Below are 26316 nucleotides of genomic sequence, written 5' to 3' on the forward strand. Positions count from 1 at the left end.
AAATGAATTCCTATGTCTTCCAAATCTTAATCTACTGAGCATCTGATGGATTTGATGACACTAGCATGTGGAGGAAACATAATCCTCTTATGTCTGTTCCTATTTCGATGCATAAAACTTGCATATTAGTCAGAGATCCACCAAATATTTTCACGTTTCAGACTGCTGACTCCTTTTTATTTTCTTCCTTCGTAACCCTGTGAGATAATTAGCCTCTGTCTGCTAACAAGTGGATACAAATGTCCTGAAAGATAGAATGCAGGGAGTTACAGTGCCAATTACAGACTTGTAAGGGCACATTAGAGTCCATGAAAATGAATAAAAGAACCATTCAAATTTGTTTTATTGTGTTCCCTCAAAGTAACAGCATTAAATCATATCTCTGCACTTCACCACTGCTAATTAGCTGAGCATCATTCAAGGTCTCACAGTGAATACACTCAGGCTGAGTCAAAAAGTCAAGACTTACGTAGATGTAGTCAGACGGAAGATTGTGACTGTCAATGTTTAGTACATTTTCTTATCTTATTAGCCTCTCCTCTTCATGTGCTTTGCTGCAATCTGAATTATGTAACGCATACTACCAATGATGGGTGAAATTAATATTTCATCGAAGAATCCTCATCATGCAAAATGGATGGTGATTCAGCTTAAGACAACTTTTCATCGGCTGCACAATCATCACTTTGTCATGGACAACTATTATTACAAACCTGTAAGAATCCATACATATGACCTATAATTAAACATGAGGCTACAGGCTAACACTACAAGATAGTAATTAATAAAATGGAAAAAAAACCCACTTTGATCATGTTTATGCTTAGAAGGGAATAAAGAGAGACAGAGACGGGCGGGGGGGGGGAGAGAAAGTGTAAGTAAAAGACTGAGGATTGAATAAACTGACCTTTTAATTAGCTCTGAATTACAGATAGAATTATTGTAATTAAATTCAGTCATTCTACAAAGACATAATTAGCGCAGCATGTATAATGTAGAGAGCGGGAAACATATTGTGATCTCTGAGGCTCTGTTCTTGTCAGTGTACTCATCAGCTGTGAGAGCTTGGCCTCTATTAGCCTTCCAGCGGGATATTTGATTCAGTGCATTTAATATTCATCAACATTCATTTAGCATGCTAATCTCACCCTAACAGCGGGTCAGAGTGGATACAAATGTAATCAGTGGATCAAAGACATAAAGAGAGATAAATAATCTTTAAGTCATGTCTGGAAGAATGGACGTGATGGGAAAACTCAGATGACATAACGAGAGCGGCTTAAATCCACAAAAGTTTTATTGACCATCTTTTTCCCTATAAATGTGTGTCATATTGTGGGAAAGCTATTGGCTACTTTTTGACTAAAAGTTTTGGCCATCATCTTCATAATTTTTTTTTACAGAAACAAATAATTATGGCGTGACTACAGTGAAAGTTGAGTGAGTGAAACAGTGAGTTTTAAACACAAAAATACATTCAAAGAATTTAGAATAGAAACTTTTATGAACTCAAATTACTTATTCTTTTTCAATAACGATTCTACAGTATATGTTGAATAATACATAACATAACAAGACCCATCACTTATGTGCTCACTTTGGAGGGTCAACTAATAATACATTTTGGATGTATTTTCAGCTCTTACATAATTGCCTTGACATTTCCTTTTATTACTCAGAGCTTTTGTTAAGATTTACCAAAGGGGAAATGTACCCACTTTTAAAACAATCTGACTTTTAGTTTTAAAAGGTTAAAAAAAAAAGATGTCTGTGTTTTTAGTTATAACAGGAACTTTTAAAGCCTGTCATCAAGTTCAAATGAATGCATGTTCTTACAAGATTTCCCACACAAACTGTCAGTCAACTTAAGGCCAGAGTACTTCTCAGAAACCAAATATCATGCAAACCTCTTCAATTGTCTTATTCAGCCAATCACCACAGTGTACACAGACAATGCATAATATGATACTCTGTTATCACGCCACTAGGGGAAAAGTTTCAATAAGGACGGCTGTTTCCATACCACATTCATTCATTCATTTCTCTCTCTCTTCCGGCTTCTTCAATCAGCTATTCATGGGCAGTCATTCTTTCAGTATTAACTGACCACCTCAAAAACCAATCATCCTATGGGATAGCCTAACGCTTCTGCTGCGCGACCCATGTACAAAGGCTATTGTCCTTATCACAACTGTCCTATCAAATAAAGGCAAAAATGGCCCAAAAATACATTTTATAGAGGACATATACCGCTTTCCAATCTTTTCAAACAGCCCCCTGTGGTCTAAATGTAACATCTTTGCTGTGCTTTGGTCAAAATATAACATGAATCAAGCACCAGAGGAGGTTTGTGACCCTGTATAAACCAGCTCTCTCAGAACGCTCCGTTTTGGTGTGTGTGTCTCTTTAAATGTAATGAGCCCCCCCTGAGTTTTCCCGGTAGACATTGCTCCTCTGTAGCGAGAATAAAAATGGCGGAACTGCGCAAAAGTTTTGTTCTAGGCTGGGGATAGAGTCCATGGGTGGAGATACCAGGGGAGGGGAGGGTTTTCTTTTTGTTGAAGTTGAAACAGAGCATTTTTTCTCTGTGTTGTAAGACTTATGCAGACCACAAACAAAGGACTGGATGAGTTTATTTCACATTGTGTGGGTCGGTAGACACTCAGGTTATCCAAATATAAGTTCAAAAACACTGTAAAAGTGGATTTTTCATAATATGTCCCCTTTAAAAAGAAAAAGAAAAGAGCTGTGTTGCTTGGACTTGCTGTGTTGCTAACATTAGCAGTACTAGCACTGCCAGTCTAGCCAGTCTATACAGCCCCGGCTAGTGGTGGATGGCTGCGTTCCAGTTTGAGCATAACATTTAACTAAATACACACATCCCTTATTAAAGCCAGGCTCTGCACAGCTTGTTTTTCTTGGTGCCTCGTGTCTTTCTGCATGTGTACACTTTTGGTGCCCTAAAGGCATTCTTATCTGTTATCTGTTTAAATTAAGTTCAGGGTTCTTTTTTCTGTCGATAGTAAATCCAAACACACAACATTTAGTCTTTGTTTGAAAGATGAAAATGACAATCAGACACCTAGGCACAATGCAGAGTAAATGGTGAGCCACAGATTGTGTCATTTTCTGTTGAGGGTGTGACTAAACTATGCCTCTACAGTTGATGCTCCATGGTGGTGATTGGTCTGTTGGTCTTCAGGTCCCCCCACCCAATAAACTCTTTTTCCTTATCAACAATCACATAACTAATATATTTGGATTTTAAAAGACAGAAAAGCATAACACATGCTGTGCACACTTTTACAACGAACCATCATGTGTAAATTGTTCTGTTTTCTTCTTCCTCAGGGGTCTCTGAGGCACAGAAACACGAGTATAAACAACATTCAGAGAGGAAAAACATCCTCCTATAGAACCAGTGAACAAAGATTATATCTTTGTTGCTGTCTAATTATATATGAAGCTATTCCTGTGTGTGTAGAAGGAGCCTGGGCAGATGATAGGACCCCCGTGGAGCTGTGTGGGAGCAATGGTGGCTCGATGTTGGAGCTCTGCACCATTCTGCTCAGCTCCATCAGCGGTGCCACCACCTCCCACCTCCCCTTTCTGTGCACCCTGCTCCTGGCAGCAGTGTTTGTTAACAGGACCTCAGTCGGCCGCTGGCACAGCCTCTCACTCCGCCAGCTAATAAAAATGTGACAAACGTAATGGGACAAATTTTAAACAGCAAGCTCAGCAAAAGAGGCGTCAATGTTTGACACCTTGTAGCACCCCGTCGCAGCACTTCAATAAAAACGTGAGGGGACTCCTTACGACATAAATACAAAATAGCTCTTAAATATTCTTATGAGTGCGTCAGGGTCATATTTTCTGAAGGAACGTGTGTTATTGCTTCAGTCCCTGCTGCTCACACTATTAACCACTTCAACAGGAAAGAAGACAGTTGCTGCAGGATGCCAAATCATCCTGGGTCCTCTCAAAATATAAATAAACTACAAAGATATTATTCACCCTGACTTCTGACAAGATTTTTTTAATGCATATTTGAAACGTTCTCTCAGACCCGTTTAGTCTTAATCATCTGTATCTGGTCCCCAGAGTTCCTCTTTTTTCTCCCACTTTCAAATGCAGAAGCTGTTTAAGGAAAATGGCTTGTGGCTTCTCTACTGCCCATAAATGACCGAGCATTTTCGTACTCTTTCATCACATATTCCCTCCTGCAGAAGGAACCCCATGGCTGCTGATTCAGAGCCTGTTTATAGCCACTGGTGATGGCTTTCAGATGAGACTGAACTCTAATGGATCGGACATGAGTTTGCGACCACTGAGCTGATCTGTTGTGGTCTAATGTGAAGCTAAAGCGACACCATCAAGGTTGTTGAGCATTTCTAAACCTGAGTGCTCATTCATGTGTTTCTATGAAGGGTTAGTATTAGTGGCACAATATACCAGAGTGTATGTTAGATTCAATATAAGGGTAATATATAGATAGTGTGCAGTCAGCAAAGAATAAGTAGATTATTACACAGCTTTGATAAATACTTGATTCTGATTAATTACAACATGCTGGGTTCTGCTATTTCTCTATAGTACAGACCTGTGCTCTGACTGATTCATTTCCTTTACATTATCCAGCTTGTTACACACAGATTACATATATTTACTAAAAATGTATAATGAATGAATGAAGCTCACGAGTGTACAATATGAGCTGAAGAGGGCATTAAAGCCGGCAAGGAAGGACTACAAAAAGAGAGTAGAGAGGAAGCTGCATCATAGTGACACCAAAGAGGTGTGGAGGGGAATGAGGACCATCACTGGCTACAGTAAAAAGGACTGCTGGTTTACCACCAGGGATGATGATGTTGATAAGGCCAATGTCTGCAACCAGTTTTTTAAAAGGGTTTGAAAAGGTGGCGAGTGTCTGTCCAGTTTAACCTCACCAATTCTCTCTGCAACCACTGTGGCTTTAACTTCCCCCTCATCTGCTCTTCACAATGGGTGATGTGAGGGCAGAGAACCTGAGTCTACTGAAGGCAAAGGTTCCACTTGTTTGGAAAACTGGTACCCAAAGTGGGCCGCCCAGACAAGACAAATGACTACAGACCGGTGGCTTTTACATCACACATCATAAAGACACTGAAACGACTGCTTTTTCGCAGTCTTGGACAACAGGTTGCGCATGCACTGGATGCCCTACAGTTTGCATACCAGCACCATATTGGAGTGGATGATGCATGCTCCACAGGGCCTACTCCCACTGGGAGGAGCCGGGTAGTTACGTGAGGATTATGTTCTTTTATATTTCGAACGCCTTCAACACCATTCAGCCCCCCATTCTAAGAAACACGCTTGAGGGGATGGGGGTGGATTCCTCCCTCACTAACTGCATCACAGATTACCTGACAGGATGACCACAGTTTGTCTCTGTTACAGTGGTGAGCAACACAGGGGCTCCTCAGGGGACTGTGCTAGCTCCATTTCTGTTCACATTGTACACAGCAGACTCCCAACACAAATCTGAATTCTGCCATATCCAGAAAATATAATGATACCACTATTGTGCTGTGCATTAAGAATGGACAGGAAGGCGAGTACAGGGACCTGGTAATGGCCTTCAGTGATTGGAGCCATAAGGATGGCCTTCTGCTGAACACCGGACAAACCAAGGAGATGGTTTTGGACTGTTACAGGCCTTATATTGTGCATCTTGAGAACGAACTGGACTGGACTGTGAACACTGATGCCATCATCAGGAACAGAAGCCAATTATTTTCTTTAGGAGGCTCATATCTTTTGATGTGTGTGGAGAGTGTTCTTTTTTACAGTGTGATCTGCTGCTGGGGGGTGCAACCTAACTAACAAGAACACTGAGCAACTTGACAAGTGTAAAACGGTGTATGAGGATTGAGGTGGAGAGATGCGAGTCAATTAAAGGACAGGCTATATTGGACAATGTTAGCCATCCTCTCCTCGAACTCAAGGTGGGGCCAGGCGGGCAGTAGCTGCAGTGGATGACTAATTTCACTGCACTGCCGGACTGAGAGGTTCAGAAGATCCTTTGTCCACACAGCCATTACGCTTCATAACACATCGGCCAATGGTAGCAGCTCATGACTGGAGCTGTGAGTGGAACGTCTCTACCTGCCCTTTTCTCTTTTCTCTCCATACACCCTGGTAATTGGTTCAATAATAAGAACTATTTAGGAATGCAGAGCCTTTTAGTATTTTAATTATCAGGAAATTGTATCTATGCAGTTTCAAAGTAACATTGCCTTTTTTCACAGTTTGTTCAATGTCTCTACTTCTGAGCTATGGGATACTCCTGAATCCTCTATCGATCTATCTATCTATCTATCTATCTATCTATCCTCCACCTCCACTAGCTGGATAGATTAACCCTTTTCACACTGGGTTTCAACTGTAACTGAGAGATATGGACAGGAAGAGGGGCTGAGGATTGTGTCCCCTCATTTCTTACACTGTAGTCTTTCAATGCAGGGAAATACTTCTGCTGCAAGTCCAAGCTTTTGTGACTTACTTATGACTTTATTGTTGAAAGAAAACTTGAAAAAAAATGTACCCCTTTAAGATGAAGCTCTTAAAACAGTATGCAGTATGTTTATCTGTATATATTTATGAACATGTAAAATCAAACCTAAAGCGTGTGAAGTCAGATGGAACATTCACAGCGAGCGAGTGGGCAGTGTGATGGCATTGCACTATAACAAAAGGGCCCCCTGCACCTAAACCAAACTGTTTTTTTTAATTATGTGAACAAGGCTTCAGACTCATTCTGATTTAGAAACATAGTGTGAAAGGGCAACATATGTCTCAGATAAGAGCTCTCTTTAGGATATGTATTCCCAGCTGATTTTTGAGAGCATTGCTTATTGCATGTGTTGAGTTGCATACATTGGTCACAGTTGTCCATCAGGTCACATAATGACGCATAATGAGAGATTATTTGTTCCCTGAAACACCGCCTTTTAAAAGATGAATAAATTGATTCCATCTCAGTCACTGCACCACTTCTGGCATTCACAATGAGAGCCGATTTGTTAACTACATGTACATCTATTGTTGTACATTGACAAACACATGCACAAACGATTACAACCAGAAACACACAATGTGATTGCAAGGAAATCTGATCACTAACAAATGCTCAGAACAATGTTCACAACAGTAGGAATCGATTAAACAAACTGCATGCAGAAGACCAGCAGTGTTTAGCAATTTTGCTGAAAAATCAGCTGGCCACACAACAGCCATGTAGGTGTAAAAGGTGAATGGAGTTGAGCTTGTAGAGCACTACTCTAGACTTCTGACTACTCAAAGTGCTATTTACACAGTAGTTTAACTTAAATCACACACTGATAGCAGGGGCTGTTATGTAAAGTGTCCATCAGTATTAACTAATCCATTTATACACATTCAGGGAGCAACTGTGGTTCAGTGTCTTGCCCAAGGACACCTCAGCATGTAACAGAAGGAGCTGAGGATCAAACCCCTGACCCTCTGGTTGAGAGACAACCGACAGCTGGCCCTTGTTTGCACACAACCCACTGCTTCTGCCACTAATCTGCAGCAGACACACACACACTCACACTCACACTCACACTCACACTCACACAAACACACACATTAATAAATGCATGTTATCCCAATTTTCTAATATTTCTTATGTTTTGTCCAAACACAATCTCACACGGACAAAATTGCAGACCAAAGTAGGACCAAAGCAATAACAGTCATTATCTCCACACTGATGGCAACAACATATTTTCATATTTTCATCCAATTTTCATCCAATCTTTTTAATTCAGCACCTTTAAGGCTTATGCCTCACGAGGAGACGAGATCAAACAGATACTTTTATAGAGGCACTAAATGTGAGATCAATCTCAGGTCAAAGCACTTCAGGCTTGATTAGGCTGAATAAATAAGTTGATTACCAAAACCGCAAACTGTTTAAGCAAAGATGATTTTTTACTTCATCTGTAAAATCCATATTTATTATTTCAATACCACTTTGTTGCGATTTTACAGAGTTTAGCTATTTCTTCAAGGATTGTCCAATAATTATTTTATTTAAGTAAATTATAATATTTACATTTTGTAACGTTTTTTAATGTTTTTCAAAATATTTTTAATGTCTTGTAGCATTTTTTTATTTATTTTAGAAAATTTCGAATCCATGGGTGTATTTATTTTTGCTGCTCTTCTTCCTCTTTTAGTTTAGAGCATTCAAAAATATTCTTATATAAGCGTTAAACCATCCCCTTGATTCCAACTTATTGACTAAATATGGTGTCATCATTGCCTTTGTTGGACACGCCCCTCACCTCCATGTACGTTCTCATTGGTCTAACCATCCGACCTAACCAGCTTATAGGTGCCTCATTGGCTGAAATATATATGTGGATATATTTGATTTGATGTCTTTACATATTTTTTTTTAACTTTTGAATTTTTTAGACCTTTTTCTCAATTTCATACCTACGCTATTTAAATATTGTGTGCAATGTGTTTCTTGATGACCCTGATGAAGGCCACAAGGCGAAATGGTCTAATTTGTTAATAAAGTTGATCTTCATATTGTAAGTGTTGATGGAGCTTTTTGACCTCTTCAAATCACCCAATGACCTCAGGATACATCACGGATGATGTGTCCCAACGCATTCTGAATGTTTCTTCAAACAATGTGATACATTTGAAATTTAAAGAGCCCATATTATGTCCTTTTTGGGGTTCATATATTTAATCTATGTTCCTACTTTTGTACGTTCACAATAGCTAAAGTTCGAAAAAAGTGTCTGTTTTCATGTACTGCTCCTCCTTGCTCCCTCTACGCTCTGAGTCTGTCAGCTACTCTCTGTTGAGCCCACACTGTTAGACCCCACGTGGGCCAAGTCTGCTCTGATTGGTCTGCCGATCCGCTCTGTCGTTATTGGTCCGTTGCTCAGCACGCGTCTCGGAAATTTCAAAATGAGCTGCAGGGCTTGCCACAACGAGCCAATGGACTTAGATCAGTGATCTCACACTGACAATGACGTCGGACTGACTAATTTTTTATCGAGGGGGGCTAGAACCGAGTGTTACATGCAGCTAATGCTACAGCTAACAGGAAGACGTAGGAGAAGCCGCAGACTTTGAATTTTTGCATATAGATGTGCCTAAACATGCACAGGACACTTGGAAAACACACTAAAGAGCATATAAACCCAGAAAAAGCATAATATGGGACCTTTAAAGAAGGAAATCTCTACGTTAGCTTTGCATTATATCAGATGTCATGATAGGACAAAGAAATAGTAAATGACTGCTTCTGGGACATGTGTTTGTGCACACGTCTCCAAATATCAACGCCACCCTCGCCCCAACACGCCACCAAGTTTATAAAGTCTGGTCACTTCCCTAATTATCATAGTTTTTATCTTGTTTTGTTCTGCCTGGTTTATTTTTGAGTTCTGTTTGTTCTTAATGTATGTATATATTTATTGTTAATCTTCTTTGTTTTGTATTATCTCTTGGGAATTTTTGTATTTTTTTATGTATTTCAAAGGACCATCCAGGGACAGGCATTGGCAATAAGCGCAGGCTATAATTGCTGTAACTACAGGCTACATCTTTGTACTAGAGCCACCAACTGTGCTCACTGATATAGTGTCAGAAAGAAGAGAGTCTTTATTAGGGCAGTTGAAATTCATTTTGAAATGATCATTTTGAATTGTTTGCTAAAAATGTGGGGTTTTATCATTTAAGTTGTGATGTCTTCAATGAGACAAATATAGCAAAAAAAAAAAAGTACATTTAGAGGAGGAAGCACCACCTTACCTTCTTCATGCCTCCTCTTAGAGTTGCAACAATCTGCACCAATACGTCTTTTTTTCTAACACTGTATCCTTTAAGGCATGAGGAGGATTTAAAGAAGATATATAAAAAAGGGAATTCCGTCAATTTTACACATCAAAGTTTGTTGATAGAGTACAACTGTGTATGTGAAAAAATCTCTATAAAGCCTTTTGTATCTTCAGAGGGAACCATGTGAAATCTGATAATGCGCGTCGTGTGATGTCAGAAGAAGAAGAACGTATGGGATAAAAACAACAATAGTGCTGCAGTGATTTTGAACTCTCTGTCCTAATTGTCCGTCATGAGTTCGGCGGAGTTAAATAAGTGTTACTATTTTACTGTAATAATACTACTTGATTTATTTGAGAAAAGGTTACATAAAGTAAAGCCCAGGGCCGATTTTAGGATCAGGACTTCAGGGGTTCTCAGCTGCTAAAGACTTTGTGAGATGAAGTTCATTACAAGTGTTTAATCCTGTATTGCCCACAACTAAATATTGTCTCACCATAAATAACATAGGCCTTCCTTTAGCGTCATTCACCTCAGGGTTTGGCTCCCATTTATTAAGGAAGGGGGAGATTATCTTCTGCATCCTGACCTGAAAGTATCATTTAGTATTTAGTGTTTCATCTGTGATAAAGTGGTGTTAAAAATGATCAGCCCACTCACTCATTGTCAGGAGTTTCACCAAGCTCTGAGCTCTCATTATGAATATTAATTCATCGGGATGCTGAGTTATAACAAGTCATAACTAATTTTAGCTAGCGAGCCATTGCGCTAAAACTTAAAATATGTCATGTTTACAAGTTGTAATTGGTATGTATTGGGGTTGGCAGTAGCTCACTCTGTAGGGACTTGGGTTGGGAACCGGAGAGTCGCCGGCTCAAGTCCCGGTGTGGACAAACATATGGAGGTTGGTAGTTGCTAGGGCACCTCCAGAGTCCTGCTGAGATACCCTCGAGCAAGGCACTGAACCCCTAACAGCTCTGTCTCGCTCGCTGTGTTGTAGCCCCACTCTGCCTTGTTCAAGTCACCTCAGCAATGCTCAAGTGATCTGGCACCTCTCCAGCTATACCAGACCAATTTCCAGACTTTGTCCACACTGGGACGTGAACCAACAACCCTCCAGTTCCCAACTCAATACCTACAGACTGAGCAACTGCCGCCCCATTAGGATATTTGCCTTTCAGATTTTTTTAAATCAGATCGGGCACGTGTCCCTGTTAATTCCTAAAGATCGCTTATAGCACAGTCTCTATATCTAACCAGTACTTTTCAAGCCGCCTCCCCCCTGGTGATGTGTGCGGCGCTATTGTAACTTCACCACAGCAGGGAGCAAGGTTTTTATACAGTCCAAAGAAAAAAGAAAAACAGTTTGCTTCGATGAAAATTTGCTTCCATGAAATGTTATTTTTCTGAAATTGAATAATGTATTGACAGAATGATGGTGCAGCACAGGAGGGGAGGGCAGAGCTCATGTAACGACCTTCACTGTATACGACTTGTGCTGTATGGCAGCACTGCAGAGAGACAAAATAGGCCAATTTCTTTTTGTATGCCTGTTTTTTATTCTTTCTACGACAAGAGACTGCAGGAGGAAAATATTCTTTAAAATAATTTCCTTCATTGCATTAAATTTGCATATGAAACATCTAATACTGAGGGATAATAATAAATTATCCACGGCCTATAACAATTTAAATTGCTCACACAGTGATACCAGAAAACATATTATGATAATGAACCTGACTTATACATTACTTGCATATTAAATTTAATGGCCTTCAAGTCCTAAGTGCCTTTTCAATGTCTTCCCTCCCCTGCAGAATCTGCTGCTGTGCAGAAATGTCTTCATGCTTTGAAGACATTAGAAGAAGTAACTCCTGCTCATGATCAAACAGACATGATGTGAGACTGTTTGTCATATCCCGCAACAAAGCAGGAACATATTAAAGACAGAATTCAGCAAAGGAAAACTGCTATCACAAAATAAATTATCTTTCATCTTTCAATCTTTTTTTGAAACCATCTTAAAGCTCCTGTGAGGAGTTTGTTGCTGTTTATGAAACCGACTGAGATAAATATGAATGCCTCTTCAGGACAAAACACAGAAAACATAGGCAGGTCAAAGTCAGCCAAGAGATAAGAAGTACGGCAGTAATCCACACAAACACAACGTTAATCAAAGGAGCTTTGAGATGTTGTGTATTTGACTCATTGTTATTTAAGATCCACTGGTAATAAGTGACTGCAGAATGTGTACACTTAACAAAAAGGTTGTATTGGTATGTTATTGTCACTCTTACAGCTCCAGAACTAACCAGGCCTGAGCAAGGTTACCTCTTGTACATAACGTCGTAATAATGGCTTATTTTGAGTCATTTAAAAGACAGATACAGCCAGAACACTCCAGGATTTCTCCATAATGAAGGCTGTCCACGTTGTGTGCCCGTGCTTGTGCATGAACTGTACCGTGCTGAAGAACACCTCTTTGAAGCTACCCCCAACCTCAACTAGTTTTACACAACGTGATTAAAGTCTACAATTCTACAATTCTACAATCCTTAGCAGATGCTTTTATCCAAAGCGATGTACATCAGAGAGTAAGTACAACACAAGCAAGAATCTAGAAAAAAGGCAACAATGTCAGTAAGAGCAAACGATCAGCTTTGAGTCCGATTGGACACACAGGTGCTGACAGGAAGTGACCAGAGGCAAAGCACAACATTGACGGCAGTTCTTAAGAGCTCTAATCAGTATAGAAACCATCTTATAAGTCGTTGTTATCAAACAAAAACTATCATCACAACCATCATCATCATCAATAATATGGAGACCATCATCATTAAGTTAGTATTCATGAAAGAGCTGGGTCTTTAGCTTTTTCTTAAAGGTGCAGAGGGTCTCTGCAGATCGAATGGAGTTTGGAATGTGCAGAAAGTCAAAAGTTTAAGTGAATAAAGTTGTATATTAACATTTGCTTTAATCTCAAAATGTTAGATTTGTTTCCTGTAACTTTACAGGAAACAAACTAACTTTAATACAACAGAGTATTAAGCCATTACACTCTGATTAGAATCATTATAATTCTATACGTACCAGCAAATAAAAGATGTTTTGATATTCTGTTGGAGTTATTTCAAACAACATTTATAGCATGATTACACATAATTTGAATAACTGAACATATTAAGCAACTTAAGTTATTATAGTTTTGCATTTTTATTTGAATATGAGGGGCGTTCAAAGCACCTATAGTAACATTATTATTATTATCATGGCATTAATTAGCCTCTTAGCCTGCAGTATTTCAGACTGCATTTAAATAAATGAAAATCCTTTTATTTGAATACTGAAAGGTTTATTATTGATGTTTACAGTATCAGTTGTTGCACACATGCATTCCATCATTAAAACAGGTGTTGTGCTGTCTAGACTTCAATGGTTGGTTTTATGTAAATGATGTTGTGTATAATTCTGAGATTGTTTTCTCTATGGGGAGCTGTGAAACAAAGAAAACAGAAGGAGGATGCAATTAAAAAGGTTTAAAATATATCACATGGTATATCCTGAAAGATCTCCTTCTGTCCCGTGTTCCCTCGAAGGAAACATGAGTGTACAATTTGATTGGAAAGCTCATTTGCTGCAACAAACTGCACCTCAAATGGTGCCATTTCCACAAACATGCTGACAATAATTAATCCGACTGTCTGAGTACGTTCAGAATGATATGTTACTCTTTCATTCAGTGGGTATTCATATAGTTCAAGGTAAGCGGATGATTTGTTTCCAGGAATTCAGCAAAGTCTAATTAAAGAAAGAAAACCTCAGGCCCTTTTTTCCTTTCACTTCACATCTACATCATGCCATTTTTCCTGAGAAGTACGGTGTATATAAAGAGAAGAGACAGGAAACAGAAATATACTCGTGATATGACTCATGGTGGTGTCTGGAAAAAAAAGCAAAATATTTCCAAAGTCAACAACAAAATCCTTGAAAATATGAGGCAAAGAAAGCTGCAGTGAATAAAGGAAAACGTTTCAGTTTCTGAGTGACGGCTCATTAATAGAGTGGAGGTCAATTCAAACCAGACTCCAGCCAATTCAAAGTAGCATGTCAGGACAGAAGTACCCCCATGCAGGCCATGATGGGCAATCCACAAAGCAATAAATTAGCTGCATGATTGGCTTTCAGATATATGTGAAATGGGCTTTTATTGCGTAACATCGATCACAGTGTGAGCTTTCCAGCAGTTTGGATGACGTGAAGGTGAAAAGTGAAATGGTCAAGAGAAGTAAATACTGAAAGACCTTCTTTTGAATTTGACTTAAGAAGAAACAAGGGATTTTTAAATACAAATACATTGTTTACTTCCAGAATGAGGTATAAAAATGGAATATAAGGACGTGGCCTTGGATTTTGTTATTAAATGTGCAAACGTGTGGATCTAATGAATAGGCCTAACTAGAGAAGCGGAGGAGGGTCTGCTCGACAGATTTCACAGGATCATAAGCTCATCGTGCATTCAGGGCCACACAGCCAACAATGGCTGACGCAGAAGTGTGTAGTACACAGATGATAATGATGTTGTGAATATAGAGATCAAAGTCTCCTCGCTCTGGTGATTAAGCGTCCTAACAAATGCATGTATGAGGACAGCCTTATCACCTAGGACCACACAGAGGCCTTTTCCATATCTGTCGCTCTCAGATGGCCAACCTGCGCCTGCCGCACACTCCGCTGCCAAATAAAAACACCACAGGCATCGCCTCTGCAGCCAGCCCGGCCTGTTCATTTATGATGAAAGAAATCTTCCAGAGTTTCTCAATTTAGAGAAAGGAAAAAGTTTGTCAATGCCTTATCACTGCCGGACAAGGATTTGGTAATTAAATGAGGCACAGAAAAGACGCAAGTCTGGAGAATTTTGTTTGGCTTGTTAAACCTTCAGAGTTCTTGTGAATTTGTTTACATTAGCTCCAATTTATGGGCCTGAAGCGGACTCTGCCTATCTAAATGTGAGCCGCTGAAACTATCTTCATTAATTAACAGCTGGAAAAGGGAAATAAGAGTGGAATAACTCTTTCTAAATATTTTAAAAGTTCCCCTTTGCCTTACCTTGCCTGAGCAGAAATGATTCCCAATCAGCTTTCAGCAGGATTTCTTTCTAACTGGCTGACAAATTGTCTTGACCCTTTGATGCAGCATCTCCTCAGCTTTATTAATGTTCCAAACCAGTGAAATTTAAATCGGCTTCAGTCATTACACTAATGGACACGCAATTTAATTAATGTCATCCTCATTTGCATTGCATGCTAATGGTCTAAATCATTTTGGTCTCGTCTGTTCTCTGTAATAATTAGTACCTATCAACAGCTTCAAAGAGTCGCGCTTTTCCAAGAGATCTCCTTTCTTCTCTTTCTCTTTCTATGTGAAGAAAACTCAAGTTATGATGTCTACGGTTACAACGTATGATAAACAAATTACCCTCTGAATCCCCTTCCTATAAAGTTTGCTATTTTTATTTTTTATCAAGCAAATCTTGTATTAAAGCCATGAAACCTTAAGTTACTGTAAATGCTGTTATATAAGCACAGTATTTTCTGTAGCTCTCATCACGTTACTTTCAATTCACAGCTACATCTGAGAGCTTATAGGTGTCGCAAGAAATGTAAGAGGAGCGGTATAAAATATTTACAACTCATATATTTGTATGTAAATCTGTTAGCTGTCAGTTAGCTTAGCTTAGTGGGCTAACAGCTAGCCTATCTCTGCCAAAGAAAACCAAACTGCCCTATGGGACTTTACATCTTACATCTTGATTCTTCTATTAAAATATATGCAAATGAGTTTTGTGTCAGAGCCTTCTTGGTGAGTAACAACTGATCCTGATCTGCAACTAGTCAGGGACAACCCCCCACCCCACCACCCCAAAAGAGGCCAATTAAGGGTTTTAATTTTCAGAGGAAAAACAACTCCCCAGAGGAAGTGTATTGACAATAGCCCGTGTTTGCGTTAATGTTGTCATTAGCCTTTGATTACCTGCAAGTTGTCTGACGACTTCACGATCGATATTGATTGAAATGGTTCAGCGGCACAAGAATTACTGTTCACTCCGGTAATCAGATGGTGCCTATGAGCTGCAACTAAATCATTTCATTCTCATTCAGTAGTTTGACTTCAGAACTTGAAAATGTTTGTCAACGGGAACAACAGTACTGTGTGTTAAAGCTTCATAAAACATAAGAAGAGGGATCACAAAGAGCAAGAGAGAACCAAGCAGAGAAACCAGCATGTGGAGGATTTTCAGGTGTGCTACCACATACAGAAAAAAGAGCTACATGTGTCAGTGTGTTTTTTAAAGGTTAGCGTGGATACTGCATGGATTTCTAGAAAATAATAAAATTAATAAAATAAAGTAAGAGTAAATAGTCCAGGCTGCAGAATTCCACAGTCTGAGGCTGACAAAGGAAGTCACAGCCAGAACAAAAGAATATGCTTTCTTACCTGAGAGTAAACATCTCCACGGTAGAGTACGCTGACACTGTGATGAAAGCAGAGACGGTTTCCCTCTGTCTCATGGGTGTGGCTGGCACCGAGACCATAAAGTTACTATCCAGCCTGTGTTCAGTGAGGGGCGGTGGAGCGGGGTTCTGGTAGAGCCTCACGCCGCCGATCCTCCTCAGCGGCGTCGAGGTGTACGAACCAAACAGGCCCTCCTGGCTCGAGCGGATGAAGCTGTCCTTCCTGGCCTCCTCGGAGTGGCACTCGCCGGCTTCTGTGGACTGCAGCATGTAGTAGAGTTCCACCTGGGTGCCCTCAGATACGTCCAGGTTCCTCTGGCGGCCTGGCACCACGCTGGGCGGGCTGAACCAGCTGGCTAAGGGCTCCAGCTCTGCCACACACAGACCCAGCTCCCCCTTCAGCTGGCAGCTTCCACGCACCTCCTGGGTCTCGTGAAAAGCAAACATGTGCACGCAAGGCAGCTTGTCGATGGCACTGTAGTCGTCCCAGTCCCTGCCTACGATGTAAAAAAGCACCTGGACTCTAGGTTTGGCCAGGTGAATCCTGGTATTCATGATAAAAGTCTGCATCTTCCAGTTAAAGGTGAAAACTGAAGAGGCAGGAAATGTCCCAGGGCTCTGGAGGAGCTCTAACGGGACAGGCTGCTCCAGAGACAGAGGCCCGTAGCTAGCGTTCACTGAGGGCAAACTTCTGGCCTGGTAGATAAAGAAGGGCTCAGTCCGTGACATCAGGCTCGAGTTCCTCATGAAGTCCTGGTTGGCTTCCTTCAGGAAGAACGCCAAGTCAGCGCTGAGCACCTGGTAGTTGACAGGCAGGTATGTGGGGATAGGGGAATATCTCTGCAACCCGTCCAAGACTCGACAGTCAGCTACTGGAAGACAGAAGAGAAGAGCTAAGTCAAGGCAAGATCAACAAAGGAGAGGCTCCGAATATAACTCTGCATAAAACAACACAGGGACAATCATTAAGCAGCACTCTAGTCTGGTAGTGAGTGAAGGACATTTGCAGCAATACCACTTTTCTGCCGCTTTCATATCATTTACTGTCCATATAGAACGTTTTGAGAGCTAATGTCTCACTCTTAACATTATGAACACTCTCTGTTTGCAGTTGCCATTAGAAGCCAATGAGTTCAATCTAACACTTGGGCAACATATTGAACAGGTCCTGGAAGTAAAGTTACTCGGCATTGCATTAGATTCCCACCTTAAAAAGCATGCGACAAAATAAAGCAGGATTGCAGAAGCAAAGTTACAGACATTTAGTCTGTTTAATTACGTGCACAGAGTTCGTAATGGTCTCGTGCGCAGTCTAAGCACTGACTCCAAAGGATATAAGCGTCACCACCCTCTCCTGCTGGCTCGAGGTGAATTCTACGGGTTATATCTTGCTGAGGAAAAAATACTAAGGGGCTGGCAGGAAAACTCCGGGTTAAATCAGAGTGAAAAAACATACAGCACCTCCTGGAAATATAAGGAGTTCTTCAGGATTTTTCTTATCTATAAATGTTTCAAAATGTGCCCCCCCTCACACACTTCATTTCAGCTTGCATGATGCCCCTTCTGTCATTACTACGCTTTTGTTTTGTATAATTGTGTTTGAAAATTAAGAAACAAGAAAAGGCTGGAATGATTACTGTGATTAAGGCATTGTCTGGTGCTGAAACAATTCCGACTTCACTTTCATCAATAGAAAAAGAAAAAAACTATTTTACAATCCATAAAGTGCAGCCTATTCCCTGGCTCAAGCTTTCCTTTTGCTGCTTCATTTAAGCACAGGGTTTGAAATGCTGGAAAGTTGTAATTTTGTATTTCATCAGTCTGAGTGTGGGAGGGCCAGAGCCCCCTGCATGCCCTGCACATGATGTACGTGGCAACATGTAATTTAATGAAATTTTTTTTCATAGAGTATTCATCATTTGAAAAAAAAAGTTTTAACTATACAAAAAAATATCTTCCCACAATATTATGACCGAGGACACCTTTACAACATATTTAGATAATAAGTGAGGACGTTCCTTTGTAACAGTATTTAATGATTGCTTCCGCTCACAGATTTTTATTGTGCAAAACCTCAAAACAAGAAGCATAACTTAATTGTTAGATTGTTAGCTTTGAACAAAAACTACTGAAATAAACAAAGCAAATTCCAAACTCTGAATGACTGGGCTTGTTAGAACTCCAGTGTTGAGTCAGACAACCCGCCTGCATAAATACATCTGCATTGACTGTTTCTCTGTGGATGATCTTTGCTAGATTAGTTCTGCTTTGTAAACAATGTGTGTGTAATGAATAGAGTTTTTTTTAAATGCAACAATAAATCCAGTGGTACACCTGCATGATCACATCAGAGTGGTTCTTTAACTACAAGCACTTTCATGTCCTTTGGTCATATTTTTTTAAAGAATTACAATTTTACAAAAAAAAGTCTCTCTTTGATAAATAAACAATAAAACTGTCTTAAAAACTTTCACCTTCTCTCCACCATGTATTTTACTTCATTTTCACTTCACACCCGAACCTCATATGTTCAACAATCTTATGAAGGTTATTATTTTATCCATCCAAGAGATCAACACCATCCAGGATGGATTAAAGTCTGCCCTCAACTCTCCTCCTCCCATGTCCGTCTGCTTCTACAGAAAAACATGCCAGCACACACACACACACTTACACACCTACATACACACACGGAGACCTGCTAGGGTAGGCTACATCCAAACTTTGAAACGACCTACATCTATTGATATGTATTCTTTCCCGTTTAACATAAATCTACTAGTGTCACTGTATCAAAATCTTGTTAAAAGTTCAGCTGTCGTTCAGGAGAATGTTTTTTTCTATCGCTTCATTACGTCATTGACGAGAAGCTTCCTCCACGCACGTCTGTATAGTAGAAAATGACAGATATCCACTATTAAGTCTCTAAATGTTGCAATGTCTGGTATACCAAACTTCAAATGCTGTTCTTTTTTTCCTTTAGTGCAGCTTGCTGTCGATGTGATTCTGCTCTTGGTTTTGCTGTCTTCTTGATAACAAGCCTCCCCTCATCCCCTTCATCCACTTTTATTTCCTCTCTATATGCCGACTTTGTTGCTCTTTATACAGAGTCAGCGAGGCATTGGATGTATGAAATGTTTAAATTATTGTCCATGTATTGACAGATCTATAGATGGCGGTAGTGGGTTTACTGGTTGAGGAAACAACAGCTTAAAACAGAAAAAGGTTTTAATCACAATAACAAAGAGCTTTGACCTTCTTTTCAAGAGCAATCTACTGTGTGATTACACTCCCATCTTGGCGCTAGCTGCCAGAGGATTTCTCTCCTCTGATCAGGCCTGTAAATCAATGCCATGACTGTTAACAAATCAGTCAGGGATTTGTGATTCATGGTGCCCCTCTTGACCTCAGTGCTGCTGTCCCACTGAGGGACACACGGGTGCAGGCACGCTTCAACCTTCAACCCAGCACTGCACTGGTACTATTTAAAGCATCCCTTGCTTCTGAGCAAATGCACAACTCCAGACTTGGTCTTTACAACAGGGAACACAGACTTCTAAACAGCAGAGCAGCGCAGAGCAATTTGTCTGTCTCATGAACAAGCAGGAGCCTTTGTGTTGTTCTGCTGATGAGAGACATTGTCATATTTGCGGCACTATGCTGCTAACAAATGAAGAGTGTGATAGTGGAGCGGGTCAGAGTAGTCAAAAATGAAGTCGTCTTCAAACTGCAAACTGCTCTCTCTACAGATCTGCACCTTACTCTCTGAGGCAAATTCACTAAATGACTGAGCAGATTTTCTGACCAGTCAAGCTACAAAAAGGTGAATTGCAACTGCACTGTCAAGCATATAGCATCTTAGTGCTGCAGCACTTTTTTGAACCTTTTTGGTTCATCCCTTATAACGGCGTCTTTCTATGCAAATAAGCATCATGGCAAAACCAGTCTCATTCACATTACAGCCGTGTGCAGTTCCAGGGAATTATTAGACATCTTCAGAGAGTTGGTGGTCACTGAAGACGGTTTTTAAAAAAGAAGTTACTTCCAGACTTTATAATAATTGTGGCAACAATTCAGTCTGTTACTACAGTCCTTGTATGGTGAGGGGTTAAATCACTCCAGGGTCCCTACACCAGTAAATAGGTCCACATTGTAAGATGAGGCAATCTGGAGCCGTTACACAGGAGGATGAGTAATGGATGAGGCGCTTTGCTCTTGCCTGCTCACTCTAGGGAGGATTCACGTTACAGAGGGTTTAACAGGTATTGCACCTGTTGAATATGGGGGGTCATAATAAACTGGAAATGACCTGTCACCAGCTTATCGTCTCTCTGTGGATGGAATTAAACTCCAACAGCAGGACTAGTGTGTTGAAAGCCTTACTCTATATCAAGTAAAAAACAAAGGGCTAATTGCTGTGTGTGTGTGTTTGTGCTGTAACATAATGAGCAAAATATGTTTTGTGAGTTGGACCTTGAGATATAAAAGATAGAATACCATCATTGGCCCATTCATTTTGTATTTTACCTTTTGTATCAACAATTGGATGAAATGTGTTCCAAGCAGACATCATTATTCTAGTCTGTTCACAAATCTGCATCCTGGAAAAAAACAAAATTTCCTTGCAAAGATAATTGCTTAATGATCATCAATTAATCATTATAATTTTACTCATTTTCTACTGAATGCATCATTCTTTTTTCTTTTTTAAATATTTATTTTGGGCTTTTTTGTGCCTTTATTGGAGAGATAGGACAGTGGATAGAGTCGGAAATCATAGAGAGAGACAGAGAGAGAGAGAGAGGGGACTGACATGTGGCAAAGGAGCCACTGGTCGGACTCGAACCGCAACACCCGCTCGGAGGACTACAGCCTCCATACATGGGGCGTGCGCTCTAACACTGCGCCACCAGTGCCCCGTGATTGCCTCATTCCTAAAACAAACTAAGAATATTGACATTTGGCTGTTAGAATAGGCTTCTGTTGTGTATTCCTTTAGAAGAGACCATTACATTTTGGTGCTTAAAACGTTACAAATAATGAAATCATACAAGGTTGGTTCGTGAAAAGTTGATCAAATTTCATGTGGTAGCTGCAAAGTTTAAAAAACAAGAGCCAAACATGATTGATTCCTTATCAGCAAAGAAGAAGCGTTGAGATCGAAATACAGGGTTTTGACTACTGCCACGGATATCTAAAAAAGGACATACTGCATTCTATTTAAAGCCAAGCAATGAGGCACATCTTGTGTACAAACACAATCTTAAACCACCACCATCTCTTAATAAAATGAAAAGCCTCAAGTGGAAAGGAGGAAATGAAACAGAAAATAGAAAATCAAATACAAATTGGGATCGTGGCGTGTCTGCAGCAAACTGTGAGGGAGTTGAGCTTACAGTATGTGTAATAATTACATAATGGAAACTAAGCATCAGTAATGAACAGGGTTTAAGTTGGTAGTGATTAGATGTGATTCAAACTAACTACTAGATGTCTTTAAAACATGCTTTGTTTTCTTGAGGACAGTCGATTCAGGGAGCTTTAATAAAGGCTGTATGAAGGCAGTCGACTCGTTTTATTTCAGTTTGGATGCCCCTAAAATCCAGTTCAGCTTGCATCAGCATAAGCATGCAAACCTTGTTTATAGGACCGGTGCCTGAAAACTGACACTGAATTTATAAACTAGAAAATAATCCTATCGCAGGCCAAATAAAGCCGGGAAATCTCCACACCCGCATCCGTGGTAATCAGAATCAGCAAGCCGGTGTTATGGATTGAAATTAATAAATCATACAAGATGAATCACAGCCTGCTTTGTTCTGGGGAGGGAAAAATGAAAAACACAGTACAATCCTACTTTTCAAACTCCACTGGTTCTTTGTTTTTCCATGTCTGGACCCCCTGAGAGAATATTGCTCTGTAGGCAATCTTGTTTAATAAAATCATTGTTTTGAATCTGTGTGGGCCCTCGCCAGCTGTGGTCTGCACAATTGTCACCAACTTTATGCTCACTAGCAATTTCACAGAGAACAGGCATGATGTAACCAGATATTTGGCTGGCATTGTTATAATTATATATGTAGACCTAGTGGCACATACAAGCCCCTGTGATACAGGATAAGGCTTTCTCTGGTCAAATGTCACATCCTTCACCCTGGATATATAAATCTAAGGACCTCACATAAGCAACATGAACACAGTAAGGTGTAGTAGAATCCTGGGTTAAAGGAATAGACAGACATTTTGGAATATATGTTTACAGGGGAAAACGAATTGGTGACGCCACCCCGCCACCCATCGTACTGCGCGTTCTGCCCGCTCGCCTCATAGACTGTAAATATTACGTTCACCTGCCTGGGAGCTGGAGTCTGACGTCACTTTCCTGCGTCGTCCACTTTGCCAATTCGTTTTCGAGTTGGTTTGAATTATGATCACTTTTTAGCACGGCAAGTTTGAAAACGAAAAGCCAAAGACCTTTTAGTTTTCATTTGAATGATGTCATACAATATGCATACATGGAGAGTAAAAGTATAATGCAAACTGGATGACTGAATATTAATTTTAAATATAGGTCAAATAATGCACCTATAATCTGAAAATTAAAACATGTTTCTGTTCCTGTATTTTCATTTTAAAATTAGCTTTTTCATTTGAATTATGATACAGATTTAGATTTGGCATTTTTTGAAAATGATTAAGCAAATGTCATTTTCTTCCTCATTTTAATTTAGTCAAGGAATGTGCATTTTTGAAGTTGAAAACTAAAATTCAAATTAGATAAATTAATCATCATTTTATTTTTGAGTCAAATAATACACCCATATTCTGAAAATTAAAAAGCATTTCTGTTAATGCATTTGAATTTTCAAATTAGCTTTATCATTTGAATTCTGATCACTAATCGCTTCCATACAGTTCTGTCTTGGACTGTCCTCTGGACTCTGTAGAGGAGGTGGGTGAGAGGATGACATTAGTGAAACTGACATCCATCATGGACAACCCCTCTCACCCCCTGTATGACACTGTGGGGGCCCTGAGCAGCTCCTTCAGCAGCAGACTGAGACACCCACCCGTGGATCAATAAAGTTTATCTTTATCTTTGAAGGCAATACGGTCTTTGTGAACAGTTAGATGAGAGGATTGATTTAACGAAACTTCTTTCTTTTGACATCCTCACCATACATGTAGTGCTGCTGGAGCACACCAGAACGGCACTCCAAGTGAGGAAATAGAATATTTGCATAATCCAGTTGAAAAGTATACTTTTTTGAGCGCTTCAAGATCAGATCATCACTAAAGTGTTTGTCATCAAGATAAAAACAAACAATGCTCAGTTATCCTTTTGACATTTAAGGTGGCTTGATTGATGTCCACTCATGAACTGAGTAACATGATGAAAGAAAAGACTCCACCTTAACATTTCCGTTAGCTGTCAAATAGCTGCCACAGTCTGTATAGCAGTGGCATGGTGAATTTCTAACAATTGAGAACAAAACACAGAACATGACTTCGATTTAACTGACTTCTAGGCCTATTTTGGGTCGTTTTGGGTCAGATATGGCACTCAAACACTCCTGGATTTCACAATAATGAAATGCAGGGATTGTTTCCACGGTATGTCCACTTTACATAACGGTGCTTATGATCATGCAGGAGAAACCATAGCATGCCAAAACCCACCTCTTCCAACCGTGACGGGGACAAGGATGTATATCGTGCTTGATCACAGTATGATCCACTCACACTTAGTCAAACAAAGTGGATTTAGGGGGTCAGATGTGCTTGGGCATGGCATGGATTGCCTAGTGTTAGTGTTCCCTAGGATAACCTTCACCTGGTTCTAGCTTTATAGGCCTAGACTGTAAAAAGTATGGACGTAATGCCAGACGATCTAAGACTAGCTACAGCTTTTATCCTCTACACGGCCTCCTCTTGACTGGTGTTCCATTTTATTTTATGTATTTATGTTATTGAAACTCCTTACTATAACTGTCTTGGTCCGCTTTGTTTTCTTTTACCCTTTATATTTAAACAGCTGCTTGGTTTGTATTTCTGCATGTGCTGCACCTTGTAACTTTGTTTTGAAAGGTGGATTATACATACAATTATAATATTAGTTTTTTTTGTTGCTATTGTTGTCGTTACTATTCTTATTTTTGTTATTAATATTTTTTCACCCATTGTTTTTTTAAGGAATATTATTAAGTCCAACGATGGCAGTAGCCATATTGGAAATGCTATCAACCTAACTTTGGATCAGTCTAGAAACAGGCAAAGAAGTAGAGCTGAGGTGGGCCTGGCAAATAGGTGCAAGGCATCCACTCCTAATTGTGCAAACGTATGAATAACTCCAAATGAAATCAAAGCACATGAGTCAAAAATAATTCCAGCCCCCTTACAGTGTGTACCAATAAAGAAAATAAAGACTGATTCCAAATTAGTTTTTTGAACCATGCTGTAGACAAGTTTATTTGTGCTGTAAAAAATGGCATTTTAATGGGGATTACTTGGCTTTTGCAGCCAGTCTGAAGTGATAAGATTAGATAAGATGAACGTTATTGTCCCAGTGGGAAATTGCTTTGGACTACACAGTGCTCTGATGCAGTAACAATCTATCAAAGCACATTAATTCATAACTAAAACATGTCCAGCATAAAATCCAGCAGAGTAAAAAAAAATTAAGAAAACAGTGATGAACAACTGCAGGTAGAGTAACACATCTCTGAACACACACACACACACACACACACACACACACACACACACACACACTTTACAGCTATGTTGGTGTTGAGGACTTTGATAGACAAGACATTTATTTTTTTAATGGTTGTTCCTGCCTAAGGTCTGTTTCATCTGCCTGAGGGGAGGAGCTGGTATTTGCACTACCTACTTCATTCTGAAACACCGGGGTTTGCCACTTTTTACAGGTGTTACAAGTACTGTCAATGATGTTCGGGTAATCACATCATACTTCCATTCATAAAACAGTAATTACTGAGTGTTTATTGCATGGCCTTGTGGAACAGTCCTTACATTTCACTGCACATCTGTATGAGCATGTGACAAATAAAAATCTTGAATCTTGAATCTTGAATTGAAAGGATTTGAAACAGATTTGTCCTGTTCTGCACTTATATCAATAAAACGGGAGAAGGTTAGCCTCTATTTAAAGGAATGTAAGCCCAAATTCAGATATTACATTGTTTTCTTCAAAGGCCAAAGAACAGACTTCTTGGGGACTGCTAGCAGTCACTGAGGCAAGCCTTCAGCTAGCTGTTGATGAAAGGTGAATTCTGGTTGCTATAAACAATCATTTCTAAGGGTTAAATGCTGTACATTAAATGTGTAACTTTCAATTGTAGCCACAAAGGATGGACTATGTTAAAGAATTAACTACTATTGTAATGCATCAGTTTTAATAAGGAATATTGAAAAAGCCCACATTTGCTAATTAGGCTATATTTCCTAAATAAGAGCAGAGGAAAAGATGAGGAATATACATAACTTCATCTGGTAGAGAAAAGCAAGGGCGAAAGAAAATAATGATAATTCAACTGTGAAAGAAATGTCTATTTCAGCACACACTTCATGATCCACATCATGTATAATTAAATTTCTCCATTGTGTTCCATTAAATTGTAAAAGGAGAGGCAGCATAATGCTGAGCCGGATAAATTCAAATGTTTGAAACTCTTTGTTCATCTCCAGTTTTTATTCAAAGGGGATTTTTCCCCCTTCCTCTATATGAAAATCATGTTGAGGCTGTATTTTCCCTCTGTCAGGACCTCTCGCTGATGAGACCTCTGTGATTGCAGCCTCCAACAAATTTGTAGAATTCATTAAAGTCAGTGGGTGATTAAACAGTAGCCTACTGTACGTCTGCAGTGCACAAAAGAAATGTCATTTTCAGACAGTTCTTTTTAGACACGCA

At 39.7% G+C, this 26316-nt stretch overlaps 2 protein-coding genes across 4 annotated transcripts in view; both read right to left on the minus strand.

The window, feature by feature from the left end:
- The window catches only part of adamts13 (ADAM metallopeptidase with thrombospondin type 1 motif, 13), a 370029-nt gene that overhangs the window by 258442 nt on the left and 85271 nt on the right, over positions 1-26316 (minus strand). The gene's annotated exons all lie outside the window — the stretch shown is intronic.
- The window catches only part of si:dkeyp-14d3.1 (transmembrane protein 132C), a 165768-nt gene that overhangs the window by 107492 nt on the left and 31960 nt on the right, over positions 1-26316 (minus strand). For 2 of the 3 annotated variants that reach the window (XM_061037662.1, XM_061037661.1), the window contains one exon: positions 16366-17254. In XM_061037662.1, the coding sequence (XP_060893645.1) occupies positions 16366-17254 (889 nt within the window). The remainder of the gene's footprint in view (positions 1-16365; positions 17255-26316) is intronic. The other variant, XM_061037664.1, reaches the window with a different exon arrangement.

Source organism: Labrus mixtus, chromosome 5 (assembly GCF_963584025.1).
Source record: "Labrus mixtus chromosome 5, fLabMix1.1, whole genome shotgun sequence".
NCBI classification, from domain to species: domain Eukaryota; kingdom Metazoa; phylum Chordata; class Actinopteri; order Labriformes; family Labridae; genus Labrus; species Labrus mixtus.